The sequence below is a fragment of the Sycon ciliatum genome, chromosome 11, assembly GCF_964019385.1.
Source record: "Sycon ciliatum chromosome 11, ocSycCili1.1, whole genome shotgun sequence".
Lineage (NCBI taxonomy): Eukaryota > Metazoa > Porifera > Calcarea > Leucosolenida > Sycettidae > Sycon > Sycon ciliatum.
Window position 1 is genome coordinate 23,586,158 of NC_088653.1, and position 22,675 is coordinate 23,608,832.

The 22,675-nt window shown below is 46.5% G+C and overlaps 1 protein-coding gene and 1 long non-coding RNA gene across 2 annotated transcripts; one reads left to right on the plus strand and one right to left on the minus strand.

Annotated features, from left to right (window-relative positions):
* The first annotated feature begins 9,502 nt into the window (after nucleotides 1-9,502).
* LOC135827736 (uncharacterized) lies at nucleotides 9,503-15,159 on the plus strand. The gene is made up of 3 exons (XR_010555537.1): nucleotides 9,503-9,915; nucleotides 14,005-14,100; nucleotides 15,017-15,159. It is a non-coding gene; the product is annotated as an uncharacterized LOC135827736 (long non-coding RNA).
* Nucleotides 15,160-17,272: 2,113 nt separating this feature from the next.
* On the minus strand, nucleotides 17,273-22,351 carry LOC135827735 (putative transporter SVOPL). Its single transcript, XM_065340186.1, has 5 exons — nucleotides 22,214-22,351; nucleotides 20,616-20,697; nucleotides 19,899-19,988; nucleotides 19,327-19,440; nucleotides 17,273-18,090 (listed from the first exon to the last, which is right to left on the minus strand). The coding sequence occupies exons 2-5, from the start codon at nucleotides 20,688-20,690 to the stop codon at nucleotides 18,085-18,087; spliced, it is 285 nt and encodes a 94-aa protein (XP_065196258.1). The 5' UTR covers nucleotides 20,691-20,697; nucleotides 22,214-22,351; the 3' UTR covers nucleotides 17,273-18,084.
* Between the last annotated feature and the right edge of the window lie 324 nt (nucleotides 22,352-22,675).

The following is a 22,675-nucleotide window of genomic DNA, read 5'->3' on the forward strand; positions in this document are numbered from 1 at the left end:
CAGCTTTTCTATTATTGTGTTCACATGGCAAGAAAAACGACACCGCTATGCTACGTAACTTTCTACGTAAGGTGCTCGGTATTTCACTTAGGCTACGTAAGTCTCTACGTAAGGTGCTCGATATTAGATCTACCAACGGGTGGTAGCCGCGTGCTTGTGCACGTGCACGGCAGACATTGTGTTGCAGTGCAGTCCGTGTTCGGATGTGCATGCACGAGGAACTTCCTTCTTTGGAACTGCTTCTTGTATGAGCTGTTTCGCATATTTCGTCTCCTGGCCTGGCTTATTTCGTTTCGGCGCTGCTGAGACCTCCTTTCGCGGAATATTACTGACAGGTGAGTTGACCAGTTCCCTTTGATTCATTTGCTTGTGTTCACTCTTTCATTTACGAAAAGTGTGCTGATTTTGGGCGGAATGCAATAAATAATGGAAAAGCTGACAGGATCTCTTTTCTAAATTTAGCTTTTCCGCTGCCGAGGCCTCCTTTTACGGAATACTCGATGACAGGTCATCTCTGAGTTGACCGGTTTCCTTCGATTCATTATTTTGCTTATGCTCACCCTTTCATTTACGGAAACGTGTGCTGATTTTATTCGGATTTAGATCCATTTTTATCTCTTTGCCCTTGTCTACAGTGTACGAAGAACGCGAGTTCACCTTCTTGACGGTTAGGCCGCAACCACACTACGTAAAAATCACAGTACAAAATTAATTTTCATGCATATCTCAGTACAAGTCGGTAAGCAACCACACTACACTTTTCGGTCTGCATAGATGACGTTTTCACGCGACCAGCACGTGACGTTGTCGTACCAAAGCGTGTGCCATGCGCTGGAAAAGACCGGGAAATTCAAAAACAATGCTGATGCTGATGCTATGTACGACAACCAGGTGCAAAAACAAAGTTGTACACAGGAGATGGGGCGCGAAAACGACGAAAACGACAAACGTGGCTTTCTACAGGGGTGCGCCAGTTGCTGAAAACCTACAAAGCGCATTTTGCATTTCGCACGCGTCGGCATGACGATTTCTACTGTAATGCCGTTTGTACGTGATTTTGTACCTAGTGTGGTTGCAGCCTAAGGCTTATGTTAGATGTGTTGTCGAAATATTCATATTCTCATTGTACATTGGTACGTTACAAATAAGGCACTGGTCAGTGGCATACTATCGTTGGCAGTTCCCAATCTGGAGGGAAAGGTTCAAGGACCCATTGACCGAGTTTGCAAAATAAATTCGCATATCAGGGAAAGTCTCCATTGTGGAGAGGTTCAGTAAACTAACACATGTTACTTGTTTGCTTCATACGAAACAAGCCAATGGGTGCAGTCTCGTCTCGTGAAGATCTCGTACTTGTATGATTAGATTTGTTTACTCGAGTCTGGGCTGTTTGATTTATTATTTGTGAGTACCGCCGAGATTGCACTGCCCCAAATAAAGTTTCGTGCCGCCAAAGCAAGAATTACAATCTGCAATCTGTTTGTAGTACCTGCAAGAAGGTGCTGTACGTGTATCGTACTTTCTCTGTTGCTGTTTCAGTTGCCGTCATGTTGCTAAAGAAAGGTTCAGTAGAGAGGTTCTGCAAAACGAAAATTCGGACGAAGTTTCCCGACAGTCCTTGCGAAAGTGTGTACGAATTTTTGCACGAACTTTGCGTTCTGCACATTTTCGTAGTTTGCGCGGGCCAAGTGCACGTACGCCATGACCCGATCTCACGAAATGTCCTACGACAGTTCATTTCGCGTTCCCTGCAAGTTTCGCGTCCAAAGTTGCGAAAGTTCGTGCGAAGTTTTGCACTTCATGACAATGAACGAAAGTTTGTACGCATTTTCGTTTTGCAAAACCTCTCTAGTGACTCATTTGTTTCATACGAGACGAGTCAATGAGTTGGTGTGGCTTAGAGTCTTTCGCTGTAGAAGAAATCTATTCGTATGTCTATTGGAGAAATAATTGTATTCACTGGTTATAAAATAGGTTAAGACAAACTCACAGAATAAATACCATTGGTCCCTTGGTGTTCGTCCTAAAGAGGTTCGACTGGATATCATTCATACTCACCAAAAGATGTGTAAGATTTTATTATTATGGAGTGCCTTGTTTATCTCTCAGTACCTCCAACCATAGCCTTGCCCCTTTTATCCTCCAGTGTAGTTGTTGGAACAAGTTGTCGGACTGCGCAATGTATTTGTTTACATTTTAATACATGTTTATTGTTCCTCCTTTGCTGTGTTGTTTTAGAAAATCGTGGACTTCCAGTTTGAAGTCATTGAACTACTTCCAAAAGTTGTATCGACATCAACAGGATTACGATTTCAGTGCAATATGATGCAGGATGACCTTATCACGATAACCCATGATTATAAACCATTATAAACACAGAATCAACAAAAACATCTGCGACACGCACCTGGTTACATTTCTCAAATAAATCTGATCGAGGGTGGGGAAATCTGAAATATCTGAAAGGCAAGACAATTTTATGACAGAGTCATGAAATTCTGCTACAGCAACATGCACAGATTGACCTCCGTATAAAAAAAGTATCACCACGGTCCATCACTACTCACATGTTTCCCCGCAGAAGAACATGCTAGTGCCATTTTCTGCAAGAAAAGGCTTGCACATCAATGCGTATGATACGGTATAATTGGTATGATGTGAAGGCCATCATTTACATATTGATATACTAGTACCGTAGAGTCGCGCGCTGAAGAACGTCCAGCCTGAAATTCTACTTCGAAGTAAGAACACCACAGCCTAAAGCTAAGAACGGCGGTGTTGGTTTTCTGGCAGCTTGTGGAATACATATGATCCAGTACGGATTGTTTCTAAGAACGTGCTATAAGAACGCAGCCAGATTGCAGAAAAAATAAGAACGTCCCAGGCTAACCCCTTGGAAACAACGTTCTTGGGCGCGCGACTCTACTGTAGGGCATTCCATTGGTGACAGAAAAAAACAAAAGAAATTATAGCAATAAAAACTGCTTAAGGCAGTTTTCTAAAAAAAGTTATTGTGTTCTAGTCCATGGACCCCGTCGAAAAAGTAAGAAATTAACGAAATGTGATAGCCGAAAATTAAAATTTCACACAAAACCTCACAATAATCACACACAGAATGAAAAGCTACATGCAGAAGACCTTTTCCCCTCGTGATCCTCTTTCCTATGCATGCATGACATGCATGTTGCCAATTGTTGTGCAGTACAAGTTTAGTGTTGAAAGCAGCATTTCAAGTGTTGTGATTATTGTGAGGTTTTGTGTGAAATTTTAATTTTCGGCTATCACATTTCGTTAATTTCTTACTTTTTCGACGGGGTCCATGGACTAGAACACAATAACTTTTTTTAGAAAACTGCCTTAAGCAGTTTTTATTGCTATAATGCGAAGTGTATCGGGGGAATGGATTCAGTGCAGTAACATTTTGTGTGGATTTGTGTGCGAGGCCGAGATCGCACTAGCAGGCTGGCTGGGCCGCCTGTCGCTAGCCAGGGTCCACACAGCTTTAATTTGGTGTTTGTTTGTTTGTTTGTTTGTTTGTGGGTTTTTATCACGCCTGGCGCTATCCCGTATCTGTCCCGTACCGTACCGTGCCAGCAAAGGCATCTGGCCACAACACTTTTATTTGTTTGTGCCATCGACATGCCTGGCGCTATCCCGTACCTGCCCCGCACCATCAAGAGTACGGTACCATCAAGAGAATGAGTACATGTACCGTAAAGTACCGCCAGAGCGCCCCACCATCTCATCCTTTCGTGGTCGTATTGTGGAGGGGGTCTGCTGTCTGTAGGTCATACGACATGAACCTTGTACACATATTGCACGTTTTGCAGTCAATCCGTACCTTCAAGAGGACACAAGCTCCACACAAAAACCTGCCAAGTGTGACCTTAGTACACTAGGATTCTCACATCGTACACACTTCGTTGCACTCTGCCATACGATTTTCCTTTCTCTGGCTGTAAAATCGAGGTGGGGCGCTCTGGCGGTACTTTACGGTATATATGCGAAGTGTATCGGGGGAATGCATTCGGTGCAGTAACATTTTGTGTGGATTTGTGTGCGAGGCCGAGATCGCACTAGCAGGCTGGCTGGGCCGCCTGTCGACCAGCCCGGGAATGACATGTAGGCCGATAGCATAATAATTATAGCGTATATACAGTCATGTAGATGTATAGCAGGGAGTCATATTATGTAAACGACTCCCTGCTGTATGGGGAGATTTTCTGGAAAGAAATACGAAGTAGGGAGACGAGTAAATGCAATCAGAATGGATGTTAGTTGCCGTCAGTATGATAAGAAGAAGAACGCCCATGATCGGCAGAGTCAGCGCAGGGGCCAGGAAACGTCAGGACCGACATCCTGTCGACACCAGAACGCCCGTGATCGGCAGAGCCAGCGCCGGTCCCATACCTTTGCAGCAGACGTTACTTCAGTAACTCATTGAAACGTTTTTGCAATACAATGATGTAGCTAATAAAAGGAAAAAGCATTTCCATCAGTTCTAACAACATGTACGACGAGCTAGGCAACAAAGCATAGCGCAGGGCCCTGAGCTTCCAAGCTCTCTCGTTTGGTGTTTGTGTGTTTGTTTGTGTCACGCCTGGCGCTATCCGTATCTGACGGCAAAAAAGCGTAGGATGTTATAAATGTTTCAATTCTCCTACATGTATTTTTTTCAGGCATATCCTGGGATTCGAACCCGCACTATCGCCCTACATGCATTCCCCCATACACTTCGCATTCATACCCATTCTTCCAAGTTGCTTCACGTTATTATCTTGCGTTTGAAAGCCCTATTTGAACATTGCGGGCAGCTGTATGTGGCCAGCTGGGTTTGAGCGGCATAACGAGTTTCATAGTGGATAATATCGGGAAATCCCAGGCTTTTGGCAACACTCGGCTACAATCATGATCATGAGATGTTGTCTGATGATTGGTTTTTGCCATGAAACTCTGAGTAACAACGAAACAGCCCTATCTTTTGTGTACCTCTTGCGTACTACGCTCCGCCCATTCCGGGCATTTGAGCACTATGCATTGTACGGGCGCATGACTTTGTGATTGTGTAACACCTTTAGCACTAACGCTACATAACTATTGCTACATCAAAACGTTATGATTGTAGCGATGTGGTCAGGTAAATGTACTAGCCATTTGTGAAGCATGCCCAACCGAGGCTGAGGCAGTTCAATTGACACAAATCCGGAGAAATTATTTACGAGGTTTCTTTTACTTTTAGAATAATGGAGACATATACGCGAAGTGAACTAGTATCAAACAGACGAAGAAGAGTTTTCTAGTTGTGCCAGAGGCTCTGGCGATAGCATCTCTAGCGATACTGAAGTAGACACCGATGCCTTGTTAAATTTGGACCAGGATGAAGGAGCGCCGGGCTATAAACAGAAAGAGCTCGTTCCAAAAGAACTGCCTTTGCCGAGTCCAGCTCAGGAGGCTCGAAAAGAACTACTTCAAAAAAGAAGTAGAATTTCTCATGGACTCAGTACCAAGTCGATTGCTCAGTAGCGCCTGTCTTACTTTCCTGATGAAGCATGTACGTTAGTTGTGGACGGTTGTAATGCCAGGCCTACAGTCAAATGCTATCAGAACGGAAGAATATTGTGGCAAGTCATATGTCTACACCATCTCAAGGAGAAGATGAGAGCACAAGCAAAGGATGTAGAGTGGCAAAATAACTTCTGACCACCGCAAATGGGAGGGTTCTCCATCTGAGATCGGATCTCAGGAGCTGGCCTCACGTCTGGTGTTTCAGATGAAGACATTATTCACAGAGTGGATGCAGTGACAGCTTGTCTGCAGGCAGGAATACTATTTTCCAAGATTAACTTCATCCCAACAATGAATGACTACCTGCAATAATGGTTTCATCTCTCACTACATGGATAATTAGGAGAGGGATTTGATACACCGACTATTCTGCCACAACCCTGCATCAAAGTTGGAATGGAGAGCAATCTATGGAGAAGCGATCATGTCTTATAGTGCTAAGAAGTAATGGTAGCCAGTGCAGGCTGTCGTAATAAAACGACTCATCCGTGTTCCATTCCCGTGCATGGTACATGCATGGTGCGACGGCACAATGACAGCTGTCGCAAATCACACTGAGTATTACACGTGTTTTTTGGGGATTCCTGGTTAGCTGCTAGCTTTTCCCTACTTGAAGATGTTGCCGCCGCGAAATCTGGGGGTTTGTGTTCGTCCTGGCGAAAACCGTGTTTTGATCCGTTGAGGGAGACGAGAGATACAGTGCGAAGACGTTCGATCTGTCCGAGAATCGGCGAAGAAGAAAGCTTCGCAGACGACCCGTAGTGGTTGGGAACAGAATGGAACATATACCAGTCGATGCCTGTCATGGTAGGGATGACTGCTACGAAGTTTCAGCCCCATGCTCCCCAGCGCTTTTTAGCGCCCGACGATAATTACCAAATTTCATCGATTTTCCATGTGGATCAAAGCATAGTCTCCTCAATCTTCTCCAGTCGAGCTGAGCCTGGACGCTACAATGTCGAGACGCGAAAAGAGAACATGCATGAACACACAGGAGCATCACATGCAGCTGCATTCTGCCTTGACGAAGAGAACAACACCAGCACCACGCATTTGGAAGACATTTCGAAGAAGACGAAGAAACTGCATATCTGCGTTCAAAAAAAGCCTCTGTACTGTGCAGTATGCATGCGTGCATGCGCGAAGCACGGGGTCCGCGGATCAACTTCGTTCAAAAATCATTGTGCCACACGGGTTGTATCATTTGTGTGCGATCATGGCCTTTCTTCTTGACAAACAAAACTGAAGTTTTTCGATCTTCAAATCGCCATAGCGTCCTTGTAATGACTCCAAATCAGCTGAAACTTTGCAGGAGGAATGAAAATGCCATGCTGAATCGATTGGTACCATTTTCGAAGGGTTTCCTTGAAAAATAAAATTTAGCCTGCACTGGCTAGTAATGGAGCTCGTCAGAGATAAGGTGGCAACTTCAGATGCAGATCGACGATATCATCGCGGCATAGTTTCCTGGAAGTTTGACAATGTGCAGACTTTCTTCCATTTTTGTCCCAAACCAAGAGCACTATATCCCTTGCTGAAGCATTATAATCAGCATTATAAGGCAGTTTTTGGAGCATTATGGTTAGCATCATACGAACATTTTCGGAGGATTATCCGCTGGACCCTATCCAGCACAGTGTGGAAACTCTCGCAGAAACTTCCTGTCCCGGAAGTCTATCTTCGGCCAGCAGCTACATGTATATCTACATGACACTCTTTGAAGATCCAGGTAACCATGGTAACAACGCCGAACCAACGAAACAAATGTGAGCCAGCATGGAACGGTGGAGGTGCGCACACGCACACATTCCAGACCTTACCCGGTTACCATCCACATTGTTACAAAAAACATTCTTCATCGAATAGAAGCAAGAGTCCATGTCTTTGTCGAAGACTGAGTAACGCTGGACTTTCACTGGACATTGACCAGTGTGTAAGACCAGCTAACTAGCAGCCAACGCTGATGGCTGACTCGCCGCGATTGGGAGGAAGCTGGGCTTTCTCCAGATGAGCTTTTGGCGGAGTCCTCTGATGATAGTGACGTCGTCGAGTTGGAAACTGCAGATCCTGCCGCGATAGCGAGGAAGCGGTCTTTTCAGAAAACAGCTATCACCAACTCTGAAAATGTTTCGAAAAGGACGCGAGTAGCTCATGGACAGAGCACTGAAGTGGCCATCAGTACCGAAACACGGGTGCGGGAGTTCCCAGATGAGCCGCTCAAATGCAACTGTGGCAAGTTAGTGTGCCGGGCATGCCATACAACATTGTCAGGGAAGAAGAGTATAATCATGTCCCATATTGCTGCCGCGAGACACAAACAAGGAAAGTCCCGTTTGGAGAGGGAAACTCAGAGGCAGAAGCTGGTCAAGGAGTCCTTCCTGGCGTATCAGAAACGACATGGGAAGGCTCTAGCTGGCACCGGTCTTACTAAGGCCGTTAGTTCAGCCGAGTCTCTGCGGCGGATCCAGATTGTGCGTTCTATGCTGCATAGCATGGGTGCAATAATATTATTATAGCGTTTTCCTTAGCCCAATACCGCAAGGTTCAGGTGTTTATATTCCATCCGGCGGAGCATTATCAGCATTATTTGGAGCATTATATGGCCTTTTGTGGAGCATTACTGAGAGCATTATATCCCATAATAGGGAGGTTTCGCTCTACGTAATTACGTATGAAAATCCGTATGTCCGACGCGCCGGGGAGCGAGGGCAACTTTCATACGTAAATCTCTCTACGGATTTCCGTAGGAAAGCTCTTTCCTACGTTGGGTCCTCCGTAGGACTTTTTGAAATATTTTTTCGCATTTTCCGCATTTGTCCATGGCAACATTCAAGCCGCGCGAAACACAAGGTACACACAACACACACCGTACACCACGTGCATAATATCATAGAAAACGCGGTTTCGGTTTATGGTGCATACGGTGGGCGCATGCAGCCAACGCGTCTCCAAAGCAACAACGCATGGTTAGCAGTCGTGGAGAAATCACGTAGAGCGAAACCCAACAGCTCTGATTTTTACGTATGAAAATTCCGTGCAGTTCATACGTTATTTTCATACGTAATTCCGTAGAGCGAAACCTCCCTATTACCGAGCATTATCCGCCAACACCTATTCACAGCCAATTTTGTAGCTCATTTTCTTCTGGTTGAGGTTGAGGTTGCGCTTGTACTTGTGTTTGTTTTGCCCACATACTCTTGATAATACTTCTACAGTTGCTGACTACACACTACTGTACATGCACTGTACAGTCCATTTCAAAACGCGTACCTATTCAAGGCAAAAACCGTTATGCCAGCATCTACAGGGGCGTAGGAGGGGTTTGGGAAGTGGTACGGCCGAAGGTCGTTGCGGCCGAAGGCCGTGTTGGAGGGGGGTCCGGGGGACCTCCCCGGGAAAATTTTGTAAAAAAGACACAAAATCCTGCGTTCTGGGAACTTCTGGCACACTTCTACGTGTACGTAACGTCGTTCGTAGTGTGCAGTCGAGTCGAGTACAGTACTCAGTAGGGTCTACGACTACAGATGCATAACAGATCTACGAGTCTAGAAAAAGGTCAAAGTCTGATGCGCATATAATTATGCATGCCATCGATGGATCCTGATTTTTTATCACGGTTTTGCACGTTTCGGACGGACCACACTTTTCGAAAAGTGCAGTGGTAGTGTGAGAGTAATCATGGTAATTGTGGAGCGGATCTGAGCAGTATTCCGAAAACCACATGACTGTATTCTCAAAAAGTTCCCGCCAAATTTGAAATATTTCAAAAACACTGCCCGTCTATGGACTGTATACATGTAGCTGCTGATCTCTACTCTAGCTCTGTACGCGTAGATCTACTGCCTTTGAGTGAGGCTTTGTCAAGTCTCGTTAGCCAAACTCACGAGTCTGACTTCGTTGTACACTGCAACATGACACACCAACTGTCCTGTCACGCTTGAGCGAGGGTAGCTGTGAGTAGACTGAGTCTGTGCTGTGGCAATGGCAATGGCGATGACAGGCCACTGCATGCATGCATGCTAGAGATGAAAACTATTTTTTGTGTTCAGCCTTTCAGCTTTGAGATCGTGATCGTAGAACCAACTAGCTCTGGCTCTCAGTCACCCATCCGCAAGTATACTAGTAGCTACCTGGTAGAGTCTACATGGCGTGTGGTCGAAATTTCACTGTGCCGTCACTGATAGCTGGTGCCGAGCGCTGTTAGTTTACAAAACGAGTGGTTCTAACCTGGACAATGGGGAACTGCTTTGGAGGGCGCGGCTCAGACGAAGCGGATGGCAATGCCTACTCGTCGAGCAGAGGAACAATTCAACAAGTTCTGATGTTTCCTGACAAAGCGATGCCATGTCGGTGAGTTCGAAATATTATTTCCACCGATTTTCAACATAAGAAATGTTTCAAAAATTTACGCTCTGAAAAGCCAGGCCATTTGTAAAGCAGGCAGCGAAAATGATGCATAGCGTAGAACCAAAAGTAGATAAACAAGAGTGTGCAACTCCGGATCTTTCCTGCATAGACTAGTCTGCAGTACCCCCGCCCACGGCGGAATTTTTTGTTGACGTCACCTTTTTTCAGAAGAACGCGCATTTTACCGCAGAGCAGTGTGAAAGCACGTGCTGGGCCCCGGCCTTGTATTGTAAAGCCGGCCAAGAGCACGAGGGAAAACTTTCCGAAAGACTCGCAGCGCGTGCGTCGTCGAAAAGATTACATCAACAAAAAATTCCGCCGTGGGCCTACCCATCCGCGAGTTGCACACTCTTGTTTATCTACTCTTGGTAGAACTAAGCACGGAAAGAAAAGCCAATGTCAGATCTAGAGACAAGAATACATTACACCAGTGCATCACGCCTGCATATCGATGCACTGGAAACCCGCGTGTGCGCGCTTGCTACACTGAGCATTCGCTGCGGTCGTGTGTGGCCGTGGACGGCCAATGACCATGTAATCAATAGAGTTCTGTATTTCACTCCTGCTCCAGCACTAGCTGAGTGTACTCTCATAGGGTAGTACTGTCTTTGCTGTCTGCGTTACGCAGTGCTCAGTGTCACTGGCTTGTCTGTTCCAGTGCTGCTGTAAATCAATTCTATTTCGTGGCCGTTTTTAATTTCGTAAATTTCGTAAGGCTCCCGCCACTTATGAAATGAAGAACACGCTTACTAAACTTTACCACACTCCCTGTACAACACTGTATACGTGGCCGCGATCGATGGAACTCACATGTACATAAGTTAGATGACTGCAAAGTCTCTCAGTTTACGAATATTATTCGCTTACTGTAAGACAATGAAATTGAAGACACCACTGCAGCTGTACTTATGGTTGATAAATATGGTGGTAAAGACACACCTGGCAATATGGCGGTAAACGCACGCCTGCCCACACACGCTCTCTAGGCTGCAAAGTTCTGGCACAGAGCTCTCCTTCTCACCACCACCACCATCAGTTTGCGCCTGGCGCCTGGTCGATGCATGGCTGGCGGTATCCGGCATAGCAGGCTGCAGCCTAGAGAGCGTGTGTGGGCAGGCGTGTGTTTACCGCCATATTGCCAGGTGTGTCTTTACCACCATATTTATCAACTACTGTAAGACATGTTATTATAACGAGTCGCGAATTTATCGACTGTACCAAGTTCATAGGTTAACGAGAAGATACGTTAACGATCTTGCAGTCTTCAGGCATATCCGCACATAACACATACAGAGGGCATTACAGCCTCAACAGAACTTGTTTGAACGAAGAAATGTCACTCGTTAAAACGTTAGATTTACTTCCTCGTCAGATTTACATGGCCTACAGCAGTCTGAGTTTACGAATATCATTCGCTTACGAAAATATGACTCGCATGGAGAGCCAAGGATGAATTCATAGCAAAGAAAAGGAACGTGCTAGAGCTGTAAAGCCAGTTAGTTGTAGAACGTCGGTACCGTCCGTTGGTGTCGTGCAATGTTATCGCATGAGCTGATTGCCAAGTGACTGGTGGTGTTAGTGGACATTATAGCATAACTTGTAGTTCCTTGTTCCTTTTCTTTACGAAAATATGATTGATTTACAGTCCTCTGGCAAGGTAAATCGGTCGCGGTTTAAATTTGGCTTGCGTGGGTGGGTCGAGGAGAGTTTCGTTTTGAAAAATATTGATAGCTGAAACATCGATCCATTCTAGCCGCAAGGTCAATACTGTAAGACATGTATATATAACGAGGAAGCAAATCTAACGTTTTAACGGATCACATTTCTTCGTTATAATAGATCCATTGAGGCCGTACTGCTTCATATATGCTGTGTGTGTATATGGCAGAATACTGCAAGATTGTCAACATATCTTCTCGTTAACCTATGAATTTTGGACAATCGTTAAATTTGCGACTCGTTATAATATGTCATGTCTTACAGTATATCTTTCGTTCAGGAAGGTGGGTGGGTGGGTGGGTGGGTGGGTGGGTGGGGGAGGGTTGTAACTAAACTTTTTTCGTTCTGTGAAAATTATCGATAATGCCGGATAGTCCGTTATGGTATTCATAACTCTCTTTTTTTCCCTGAACTTTGCAGCTCCCTTGTAGCGTTGTCATCTTTCCACTGCACCTCGAATTCGGCCTGATGATGCCCTCCCTTCTGGGTGACCAATACCAAACAATCGCTGTGTGTGGTGTAGCCGGCGATGACTGTTTGAGCACCTGAAATAGCGCGTCCAGAATGCGCACTGCATTCCGCGCCAACTGCAGTCTTTCGGTGATAGCTGCTGGGATCCTAGTGGCCACTTTTCTACTTGCGAGTTGTAGCAGTATCTGGTGCAGTGGACAAGGTGGTGCCTGTAGTTGGTGACCAAGATAAGACTGCCCTGTAGGTGCAAAGGGATTTGGGCTAGCCCTTCTCCCCTATCGCTGACAAAGTCAGACTTCACACGGGTCTGTGTGGTCTTTCGCTCCTGTCCCTGTTTTTTACTTGGCTCTGTGCTGTGCGATAAGGTGCTGTGTGTGTGTGTGTGTGTGTGTGTGTGTGTGTGTGTGTGTGTGTGTGCATGTGTGGGGTTTTCACCCCTGTCACTGACAGCAAAGTCGGATATCACTTGGCTCTGGGTTGGGTTTTCACCCCTATGACCAAGAGTACATAACCCCCCAGAGTGTGCAACTCCACTATGGGTGCTGTCCCGACAGAATTTCAAGTTGACGTCATTTTGATGATGCAATGCGCACTGTACACGGATTATCAGACGAATCCGGAACCTGTGGTTGACCGAAGCCGATCGATCCTGTATAAATTATTGCAAAGTAAAACGTGTGATGCGTTGACACCCGTAAACATGTTGTAGATCACTGGTGCAAGGAGCATTGCGTCATAAATAATGACGTCAACTTGAAATTCTGTCGGGACAGCAGGGTATGTGGGAGTTGCACACTCTGGGGGATTATGTACTCTTGCTATGACTGACAGGGCAGATTCCTTCAGTAGCGGTGTTATGACATGATGTGCAGGTGCCCTCTCATCCAGAATATATGTGATATGGGACACCGGCTGTGCCCTTGTTCAGAACTTAGCACTTGTCACACCACCTACGTAGTAGTTGGCTTACCGATCTGCAACCCTATCAGTTGCCTTCAGTCTTAGGCTTGTAGTAGAGGTTGGAATTGCACGAGAGAAACATGAAACAAGCAGTTGCTTCATGAGCACGTTGCTTGTCTGCCAATGCTGCTTGCTGGTTGGCTTGTCAGTTAGCTGTCAGCTCACTGCCCGGTCCAGGACGTTTCGTTTTAGTTTATACTCTCTTTCTGTCTCTGTCTCTCTCTGTGTCCATCCCTCTGTCTCTGTCTCTCTCTTTCTGGCTCTCTCTCTCTCTCTGTCTGGCTCTTTCTCTCTCTCTCTCTCTCTCTCTCTCTCTGGCTCTCTCTCTCTCTCTCTCTCTCTCTCTCTCTCTCTCTCTCTCTCTCTCTCTCTCTCTCTCTCTCTCTCTCTCTCTCTCTCTCTCTCTGTCTCTCTCTCTGTCTCTCTCTCTGTCTCTCTCTCTGTCTCTCTCTCTGTCTCTCTCTCTCTCTCTCTCTCTCTCTCTCTCTCTCTCTCTCTCTCTCTCTCTCTCTCTCTCTCTCTCTCTCTCTCTCTCTCTCTCTCTCTCTCTCTCTGTCTCTGTCTCTGTCTCTGTCTCTGTCTCTCTCTCTCTCTCTCTCTCTCTCTGTCTCTCTCTCTCTCTCTGTCTCTGTCTCTCTCTGTCTCTCTCTGTCTCTCTCTGTCTTCTCTGTCTCTCTCTCTCTCTCTCTCTCTCTCTCTCTCTCTCTCTCTCTCTCTCTCTCTCTCTCTCTCTCTCTCTCTCTCTCTCTGTCTCTCTCTCTCTCTCTCTCTCTCTCTCTCTCTCTCTCTTCTCTCTCTCTCTCTCTCTCTCTCTCTCTCTCTCTCTCTCTCTCTCTCTCTCCCTCTCACTCACTCTTCTGCGTGTGTGTGTGTTGCTTGCAGGTATGGACGCTCTTGTCGACGTGGTAATAGTTGCCTCCTATTCCATGAGAACACGTCCTTGAAGCAGTTCCTTGCGCGTTTGTCCAGCGCCAAACGGTGAGCATGCAGACATCACCACTAGCCACCTCAGTAGGCAGTCCATTCTACCTGCTCTACACAAAACCATCATTATTCCCAAATTTGCCGACAATTATAGTAAACCGTCGTCCATGTCCCTGTTGGAACCCATACAGGTTTGACCCTTTGTTACAAACTGGTTTCGTTTTATTACAAACTACAGTGCTGCTCTATGAAATCCAGTCGCGCTAACGCCTTGCATCATTCCGCAGTCCAGTGCTGGTAGGCCTATGGCTGCGCAACGCGCGGCGCGTGATTGAAGTGACTGGATTTCATTGAGCAGCAAATTCAAACCGTATATCTTGCATGAGGTGCATGTAAGCCAGGTGCTCTCATCCAGTCACAGGCCACATGCCAAGCACCAATGTGTTGCTCTTTTTGTATTTTGTGAGTGCATTTCTGGTATAAGAACGAATTCTCCTGCACAATGTTGTTCATTATGCCAGGAGTAGATTGTTTATATCCTCTCTCTCTCTCTCTCTCTCTCTCTCTCTCTCTCTCTCTCTCTCTCTCTCTCTCTCTCTCTCTCTCTCTCTCTCTCTCTCTCTCTCTCTCTCTCTCCCTCTCTCTCTCCCTCTCCCTCTCCCTCTCCCTCTCCCTCTCCCTCTCTCTCTTTCTCTCTCTCTCTCTCTCTCTCTCTCTCTCTCTCTCTCTCTCTCTCTCTCTCTCTCTCTCTCTCTCTCTCTCTCTCTCTCTTCTCTCTCTCTCTCTCTGTGTGTGTGTGTGTGTCTCTCTCTCTCTCTCTCTCTCTCTCTCTCTCTCTCTCTCTCTCTCTCTCTCTCTCTCTCTCTCTCTCTCTCTCTCTCTCTCTCTATCTCTCTCTCTCTCTCTCTCTCTCTCTCTCTCTCTCTCTCTCTCTCTCTCTCTCTATCTCTCTCTCTCTGTGTCTCCGTAGGTCAATAGACGTGTGTGTATTTACAATCACTTGCAACGAGATAGCCGACACCTTCTTTAGCAGCACAGGAAAAATGTAGCCGTACGCATCATCTCAGATGGCGAGCAATTGCACTCGCAAGGCAGCGATGTCCAGCGAATGGCTCGTGCTGGTATTCCTGTAAGTCATGCATGCTCTGTGTCCAGTGCTTCTGGTGTTCTGCCAGGTCCATTGTGTTGCATGATCATGTGTGTGTGTGTGTGTGTGTGTGTTTGTGTGTATGTTTGTGTGTGTATGTGTTGTGGCGGTCAATTCATCAGCCTTGCAAGCTGTTGGATGTGTAATCCCAGCACAAGTTGCTATGTTTAACATAGCTGTTCGCTATCATTGCTTCCGCTATGGGCATGTATGAGCATGTGTGTGTGTGTGTGTGTGTGTGTGTGTGTGTGTGTGTGTGTGTGTGTGCGCGCCGCTTCTACATGCGTCAAATTGCAATAAGAGAGAAGGACAAAATGGCACGAGTTATGACTAACTGTCCACCAACGTAACCAGATCATAATACTTAATAGAGTCGGCGGGTGTGACAAGAAGGCACAAAACTAACAAGGAGTACTGAGACCGTTAAACGACTTGACACCTAGCTCTTAACACTTCTACAAGGCGCAAACCACTAACCTTCCAACTTGGAAGGCTCAAGTTAGGTAGGTGCAATAGTCATATAACTCCTACCATTTTTTGCTTCTCCTTTTTATCCATGATTACATTGGCTCACCATCCGAGTTGAACTTTGCAATAAGACAGATTAATAGTTCAATCAACCACTGGGTCGAGACGTGTTACGTCCTCAGGATAGTGATGTAACGAACAGCTGATTCCACAATCAATAACTCCTTGACTATTCGACTGCTTCTCGTGCACTCAGATGCAAAGGTGCGCTTTGAAAACCTATGTGTGCCTTGGGAAGCTGTTCCTAGCATTTTTAAATGCTAGGAACAGCCTTAAAAGAGATTATAGCTCCCCTCTGTTGCTGCCATAGTTTGGGTCGACTCTCAAAACCCGCTCTAACGCGTCTTCTCCGTCGCCATTGTGGCCATACATGGCACTTTCGGGGCCATCTGACTCTGATTTGAGTACAGCTTTGCACACGTGTGCACCCGCTAACAGACGGATCTCTCTCTCTCTCCCTCCCTCTCTCTCTCTCTCTCTCTCTCTCTCTCTCTCTCTCTCTCTCTCTCTCTGCGCAGGTTCGGCTAGGCCGTGAGGAGAACAGTCTGATGCACCACAAGTTTGCCGTTTTGGATCGCAACATCATCGTAACAGGCTCGTTCAATTGGACACGACATGCCGTACTGCATAACCGCGAGAACATTTTCATCAGCGACCTGGGGCAGATGCGGCAGCCCTACATCGGCGAGTTTGACAAGCTCTGGCGCGAGTATTCCGGCAACGTTCTCCGCTGACGGATCACTCCCTGCCTGTTTGTTTTGTTGGCAGCTGGCAGGGACTGGCAGCAAGTGTTGCCCAAAATGCACAGAGACATCCCCAGCACTATCGTCCGGGTGTGTGTACGTACACGAGTATATTTGTGTGCGATGAGCCTACCCGGTTGACACAGGAATTTCCGCGGTGTCCTCGGGGGGCCCCTCTTGGGTCTGACCCGTGTTGTCAACTGCCCATCGCTCGTTGCGTGCCAGTGCAGGCTGGTGTTTGCATTGCCATTCCGAACTCTGGACAAGCTTGTAGCGAGGAGAGGACACAGTGATGTCTGCTGTGTCTCCACCGCTTGCTATGGAGCCACTGCTGTAGGTGAGCATCCCGGAGAAGTGTGCGACAGGCCTGTGTCTGCCTGCGTCTGCCTGCGTCATGCCATTTCCGTCTGTGTGTGTGTGTGTGTGTGTGCGTGTCTCTCTCCTCTCTTTTCTCTAATCGAATCCCGGTCATAGTTCCTGTTATTCCCATGGACCTCACTAGATAAGACCCAACTCTACTACGTCAACTGGCCACAACATAACCGGACCGGAAACCAGGGTGGACGGACGATGAAGAGTTTCTCCCACGACTTTCTACCGCTTGGATATTATCTTGCCTAGTTCCCCCCCCCCCCCCCAACAACCCCCATTTTTATCAATGGGTTTTTAAAACTTGTTTCACAGCCCCCTCACCTAGCTCTCCCCTAGCACGCACAGATTTTAAGCAATTTTTATCGTAATTTTAGGACTTTGTGACCAAAATTTCCTGAATTCTATTTCTAGCTCCTTAACCTTGTAGGATTATAACTCGTTTTGCACGCGTATTTTTTAGGATTTTAGAGCTTCGATTTCCAGTTCATGATAATGATGATCCTGCTCAGCTGGCATGAACTGATCAAGTGTTACAAACTTAAAATTGTACAAGTACTACTATGTGCAAGATAAATATTCTGATGAATGGAAAAAATTTCATTTGATAAAAAATCTCACTATGTAAATCTAGGTAAAGGGGTAGGGAATTTGCAACAGAATTTGGAGATACTGTAATCAAATCTGGGTCTTTTCACACAAATCCCCCAGAATTTGGAAAGCAAATGACTTGCGTAAATCTACCAGCTGAAAAAAATACAGTGGAACCTGTTGTGAAGGACACCTGGAAAGTGAGGAAGGGTGCCTCTCGATCTGCACAGATCCTCAGAATAGGAATTGAATTGAAGGCAGCCTGGATAAGTTGTTGGCCGCTGGGTCGTCAAATGACTTGCGTAAATCTACCAGCTGAAAAAATTCCGTGGAACCTGTTATGAAGGACACCTGGAAAGTGAGAAAGGGTGCCTCTCGGCTCTCCTAATCTGCATCCTCAGAATAAGTACAAATTCGAATAGAAGGCAGCCTGGATAAGTTGTTGGCCGCTGGGTCGTCTATCGTCTACATTTCTCAGGTCCACAAATAGTAAGAACGAAAAGATACTCTTTTTCTGTATAAAAGAAGGTCAGTAAAAAGCGAACAATTTTTGTCAGTAAATGTGGGAGGCGTATCCGATGAAAGGGATTGTGGTTGTCAAGTCCCAGATGTCAGCCTGTTTTCTCCAGGCTTCTAGAGGCTGCTGCGTCATGCCAGGGTTCATTCCTGAGCCAGAAAACACAAATGCGCGGTTGCGCGCACACACATGCACACACGTGAACAAAAGACGTAAACACAAATTTGAGGAGAGAGAAAAGGGTTTAAAAAATCACCAATAACAGTACCCAGGGGGAAATCATGCAAGAAAATATTTTAAGAAATTTCAGGCATAAATTGCGCAAGATCTCGGCACAATTTGCAGCAACATGCGGATTTACTTTGCGAATCACGGCATACTAAAGCGATGTGCAGAAATCCAGCAGAATTTCTACTGATAACTTTGCCACCGGGACAGGATACCGAGCTTGGCAATTATCTCTACCACCGCGGGCAGAACCTGCAATCAACTGAGTCAATTTGAAAGTTGATTGGTGATCTTACGAGTTACAGTTCCGTCAAGAAGTATCTCTTCATCACAGTTCCACACCATTTTTAAGCCAAGATATGGGTGCGATTTAAAAATACAATGCATCGGAATTAGGGGTGAAACGAGGATCGAATACTCGAGCACTTGCTCGAAAATTTGAAACGAGCGAGTACTCGTTTCGCAAAATACTCGAAGTATCCTATGTACAGTGTATTGTATGCATGTACATCAAGCATTTCTGTTACTCTGACTGGTACTGATAGTCAATGGAAGCGCGAAATTATTGCTTGTCCCTACTTACGGGCAAAATACAGTAGTTCAGTCTATTTCCTGCACTAGGCTGCATGCAAGACTACATGTGTATCGGGTGTACTACGTTCGGTGGTGCGAGAGTGTGTGCAGTGCATTGTATTATGTTGTCAGTAACATACTCGTAGTCGCTCGAATACTCGCTCGTTTTTTCAAAGAGTACTCGAGTCCCCAATTTTGGCACTCGTTTCACCCCTAATCGAAATGCATGAAGTTCATGTACTCTTCGAAATCAGATTCAGGGCAAATTTAGCAGCGGCCTGCACCAATGCATAGGTAAGTATTTGCTATTTGCCTGGTCTGGCGCTGTACAGTACGGGACCAGGGCAGTACAGTGTGTACCTTTATACACAGAAACACAGTGTCCTGATTGGGTGCAGCAGGCAACGTTTCCCTGGTCTGGCGCTACACAGAATCAGACATACAGTGTCCTGATTGGGTGCAGCAGGCAACGTTTCCCTGGTCTGGCGCTACACAGAAGCAGACACTACCTCCCCTGGTTGCATGGCATGCAGCAGGCAGCAGAGCTGCAGAGCTGCAAGCAGGTGACACGTTCCACGACTTACCCCTAGCTGTCGATTCCTGGTCTCGATGGGCAAGAGCAAGCAGATGAAAGCAGCCGTCAGAGTCACTGCGGTGTGTACAGCTTTGCTGCCAACTACGGACTTCCTCAGCAGAACCTTTCCAAACAAAGCACACCAGAACAAATTCGCACTCAAGATATGAGAGTTCTAGCCAGGAAAAAATGTAGTGTGTGTGTGTGTGTGTGTGTGTGTGTGTGTGTGCGTGTGTGTGTGTGCTGCGTGTGTGTGTGTGTGCGGGGGGGGGGGGGGGGGGGTAGGGGAAACAAACATTCACCCATCTTTCCATGCCTTGTCACAAAACAATGCAATGTAAGGGTGCACAGCACACTTTGAACGATCGATTTGTGACCGCATACTCTAATTTCAGGAATTTTCGGTGCTCAATATTCTCGGTATGACGGCAAAAGGCCAGGTTAGGTGAACAGAAATTTTAGGTACAGAGAAGCAGTTCCCTATTGGATTATGTGTGTTAGGGTTTTTTTTTTAAATTCTTTATTCTCACGATGGCACCATTGCCAATAAGAGATAAATTTATGAGAAGGTGAGATGCTGACCTGTGAGAGGAAGGGCACACCAGCACTACCTAGCCGGTAGAGAGCCCGTGACGCACCCACAGCCATGCCTCGCACTGACGTCGGATACACCTGTAGCAGCAGATAAGCACAGTGGCGAAGCAATGTCGTAACAGACGGATGCCCGCAGACGCACACACACACACACACACACACACACACACACACACACACACACACACACACACACACACACACACACATACTTCGAAGTACGTACGTGCATTTTTCACTTTCAGAACATAAGTTACACAGACATGTGTTTTAATAGTACATGCGTGTGTGTGTGTGTGCGTGAGTGTGCGTGCGTGTGTGTGCGTGCGTGAGTGCCTGCGTGCGTGAATGCCTGCGTGCGTGCGTGAGTGTGCGTGCGTGAGTGTGTGCGTGTGTGTGGTTGTGCAACAGGCACAGAGTGTTGTTCAACCAGGGTGAACTTGGATAAGGGCAAGAGAAATGATTTGTGCAAACATACAACGGGCTGATCAAAATGCAGAAACAAGGTTGAAAAAATACACACGCACACACACGTGCACACACACACACACACACACACACACACACACACACACACACACACACACACACACAGAATGGGCCAGTGAAGACACACCAATAGACAGACACAACGATAGAGATGGACGCATGCTTGTGCACTGCATGTCAGTACGTCAGTTGAAACAAACGGACAACAGGAGTTACCTCTGGTGTGTAAATGATCATCAAACTAAAGGCTGTTGTCACAGACATTCTAGCACCCGCCAGGAATGCTGTCATCCATGCCCTGGATGGAATGCAGTGACACATATACACACGGACGCACACACATGCACGTGAAAACACACACACACACACACACACACACACACACACACACACACATGCGTACACATGCATGCAGCAGGCACACACCCAGATGCACGCATGAACGCGTACATACCATGTACATACACACAGACGTGCGCACACACACACACACACACAAACACTGTCTGTCTGTCTCTATAGGCCGTCGAAGTCTGACGTCACAGCTTCTTGACAACGAGTGGTCACTTGGCCAAGTGCTGACAAACATAAGTCGCGTCACCTGCACTTGTCGTGTTTCCAGTGGCAGCAGCATGCAGTGAACACAGCTACAGCATCATTTTTGACTGAGGAGCACGCGAGCGAGACTATTTTTATTCAAATAAACTACTCCTACCTGTCGTCGCGAGTTTGTAGTTTTCGCTTTACAGAGAAGGAGAAGCCGTAGGTGATTTTTGCTTGGTCACTGCTGTGCCTGTACTGTCGTTTGGCTTTACATGTACTCGCCTGCCAAGAAGCAATGATGGTTGTCTCTGTTATTTCTAGCGCAGCGTACGCTGATTTCCTGAGACCAAGCAACTCTAGGCTCGTGTCCTTGTCCAGCGGCAAGCGAAAACTCCTATCTCTCGGGTGCTGGTGAACACTCAGGAGGACAACACTGCACAATGACTTGAGAGCGAAGGAGAAACCTCTTAAAAGTAAAACAAAATTTGAAGTCGCAATATTGCACCGGCGCGCGCCCCAGTCAAAGTGATGCCGTGACCGTTGGAAACACTACAAGCGCAGGTGTGGCGACTTTTGTTTGTCTCCACTTGGCCTTGCAACTACGTGTAAGTAGGAGTTTTCAGTCAGCGTGACCATGGTGACGTAGGCACTTCGACAGCCTATTGCTAGCGACTTTCCTCCAATACCTTTTTGTATCCAGCGCTGCGAAGCAGAACAATAATGACTCCACAGGGTCAGACAAGCTGGCAGGGCTACACCACCACTATGGCCTTGCGCTACCTTCACTAATCACTACACACCTGCATCATGATCAGAAGATGTGGGCTTTCTTAAGATGTGGGCTTTCTTGTGCTTTCTTGTGTTTGCTGTAACAAAACCAGCACCTATGTCTATCCTACCTATCGCATCATCACAATAATTTATGATCATTGCACTTGTCATTGCTATTGTCATTGCACTTGTCATTGCAATTGTTAGTGCAATTGTCACTGCACTTGTCATTGCAATTGTTAGCGCAATTGCCAGAGGAGTTGTCAGCGCAATAGTCATTGCAATAACATAGCTAGTGATGTTCGGCTTAAAAGAAGTTCAACATAATCAAAATGAAGCAACAATGTTACCGGCAAAGCACACACACACACACACACACACACACACACACACACACACACACACACACACACACACACACACACACACACACACACACACACACACACACACACACACACACACACACACATTTATAGAAGAGAGACGCGATAACGTACGAGGAGAGAGGGCAGATGATCAACAGTCCGAAGAAGATTGCTGATAGAGCATACGACAGCGCTAGCGCCTTTCTTCTTCCCAGAATTCCCGCAGAGTAGTAGGTCAAAAATAGAGCTGGTGTCGAAACAAAGAGAGAGAGAGAGAGAGAGAGAGAGAGAGAGAGAGAGAGAGAGAGGAGAGAGAGAAAGAGAGGGAGAGAGAGGGAGAGAGAGAGAGGGGAGAGAGAAGGAGAGGGGAGAGAGAGAGGGAGAAAGAGAGAGAGAGAGAGGCCATGAAAGAGTGAGAGAGAGAAAGAGGCCCAGACAAAAAATATTTCTAACCTTATAACTTTATTCTACTTTAGCTACTACAGTAGTACTAAAAATAATTCACGGTTCGCGTGAGACTCGGCCAAAGGCCCAGTTTTCCGCATCCGCAGGAACGCCACCACCCTCTTGGATCAAGGCAGATGCAGCTCCTAA

Bases quoted from the DNA above. Each gene is read 5' to 3' on its own strand.
- LOC135827735 (XM_065340186.1), bottom strand. From the start codon at position 20,690: ATGACAGCATTCCTGGCGGGTGCTAGAATGTCTGTGACAACAGCCTTT. The intron at 19,989-20,615 runs GTAACTCCTGTT...CTGCTGCTACAG, and splicing joins TGATCATTTACACACCAGAG to GTGTATCCGACGTCAGTGCG. The intron at 19,441-19,898 runs GTCAGCATCTCA...TTGTTTGGAAAG, and splicing joins GTGTGCCCTTCCTCTCACAG to GTTCTGCTGAGGAAGTCCGT.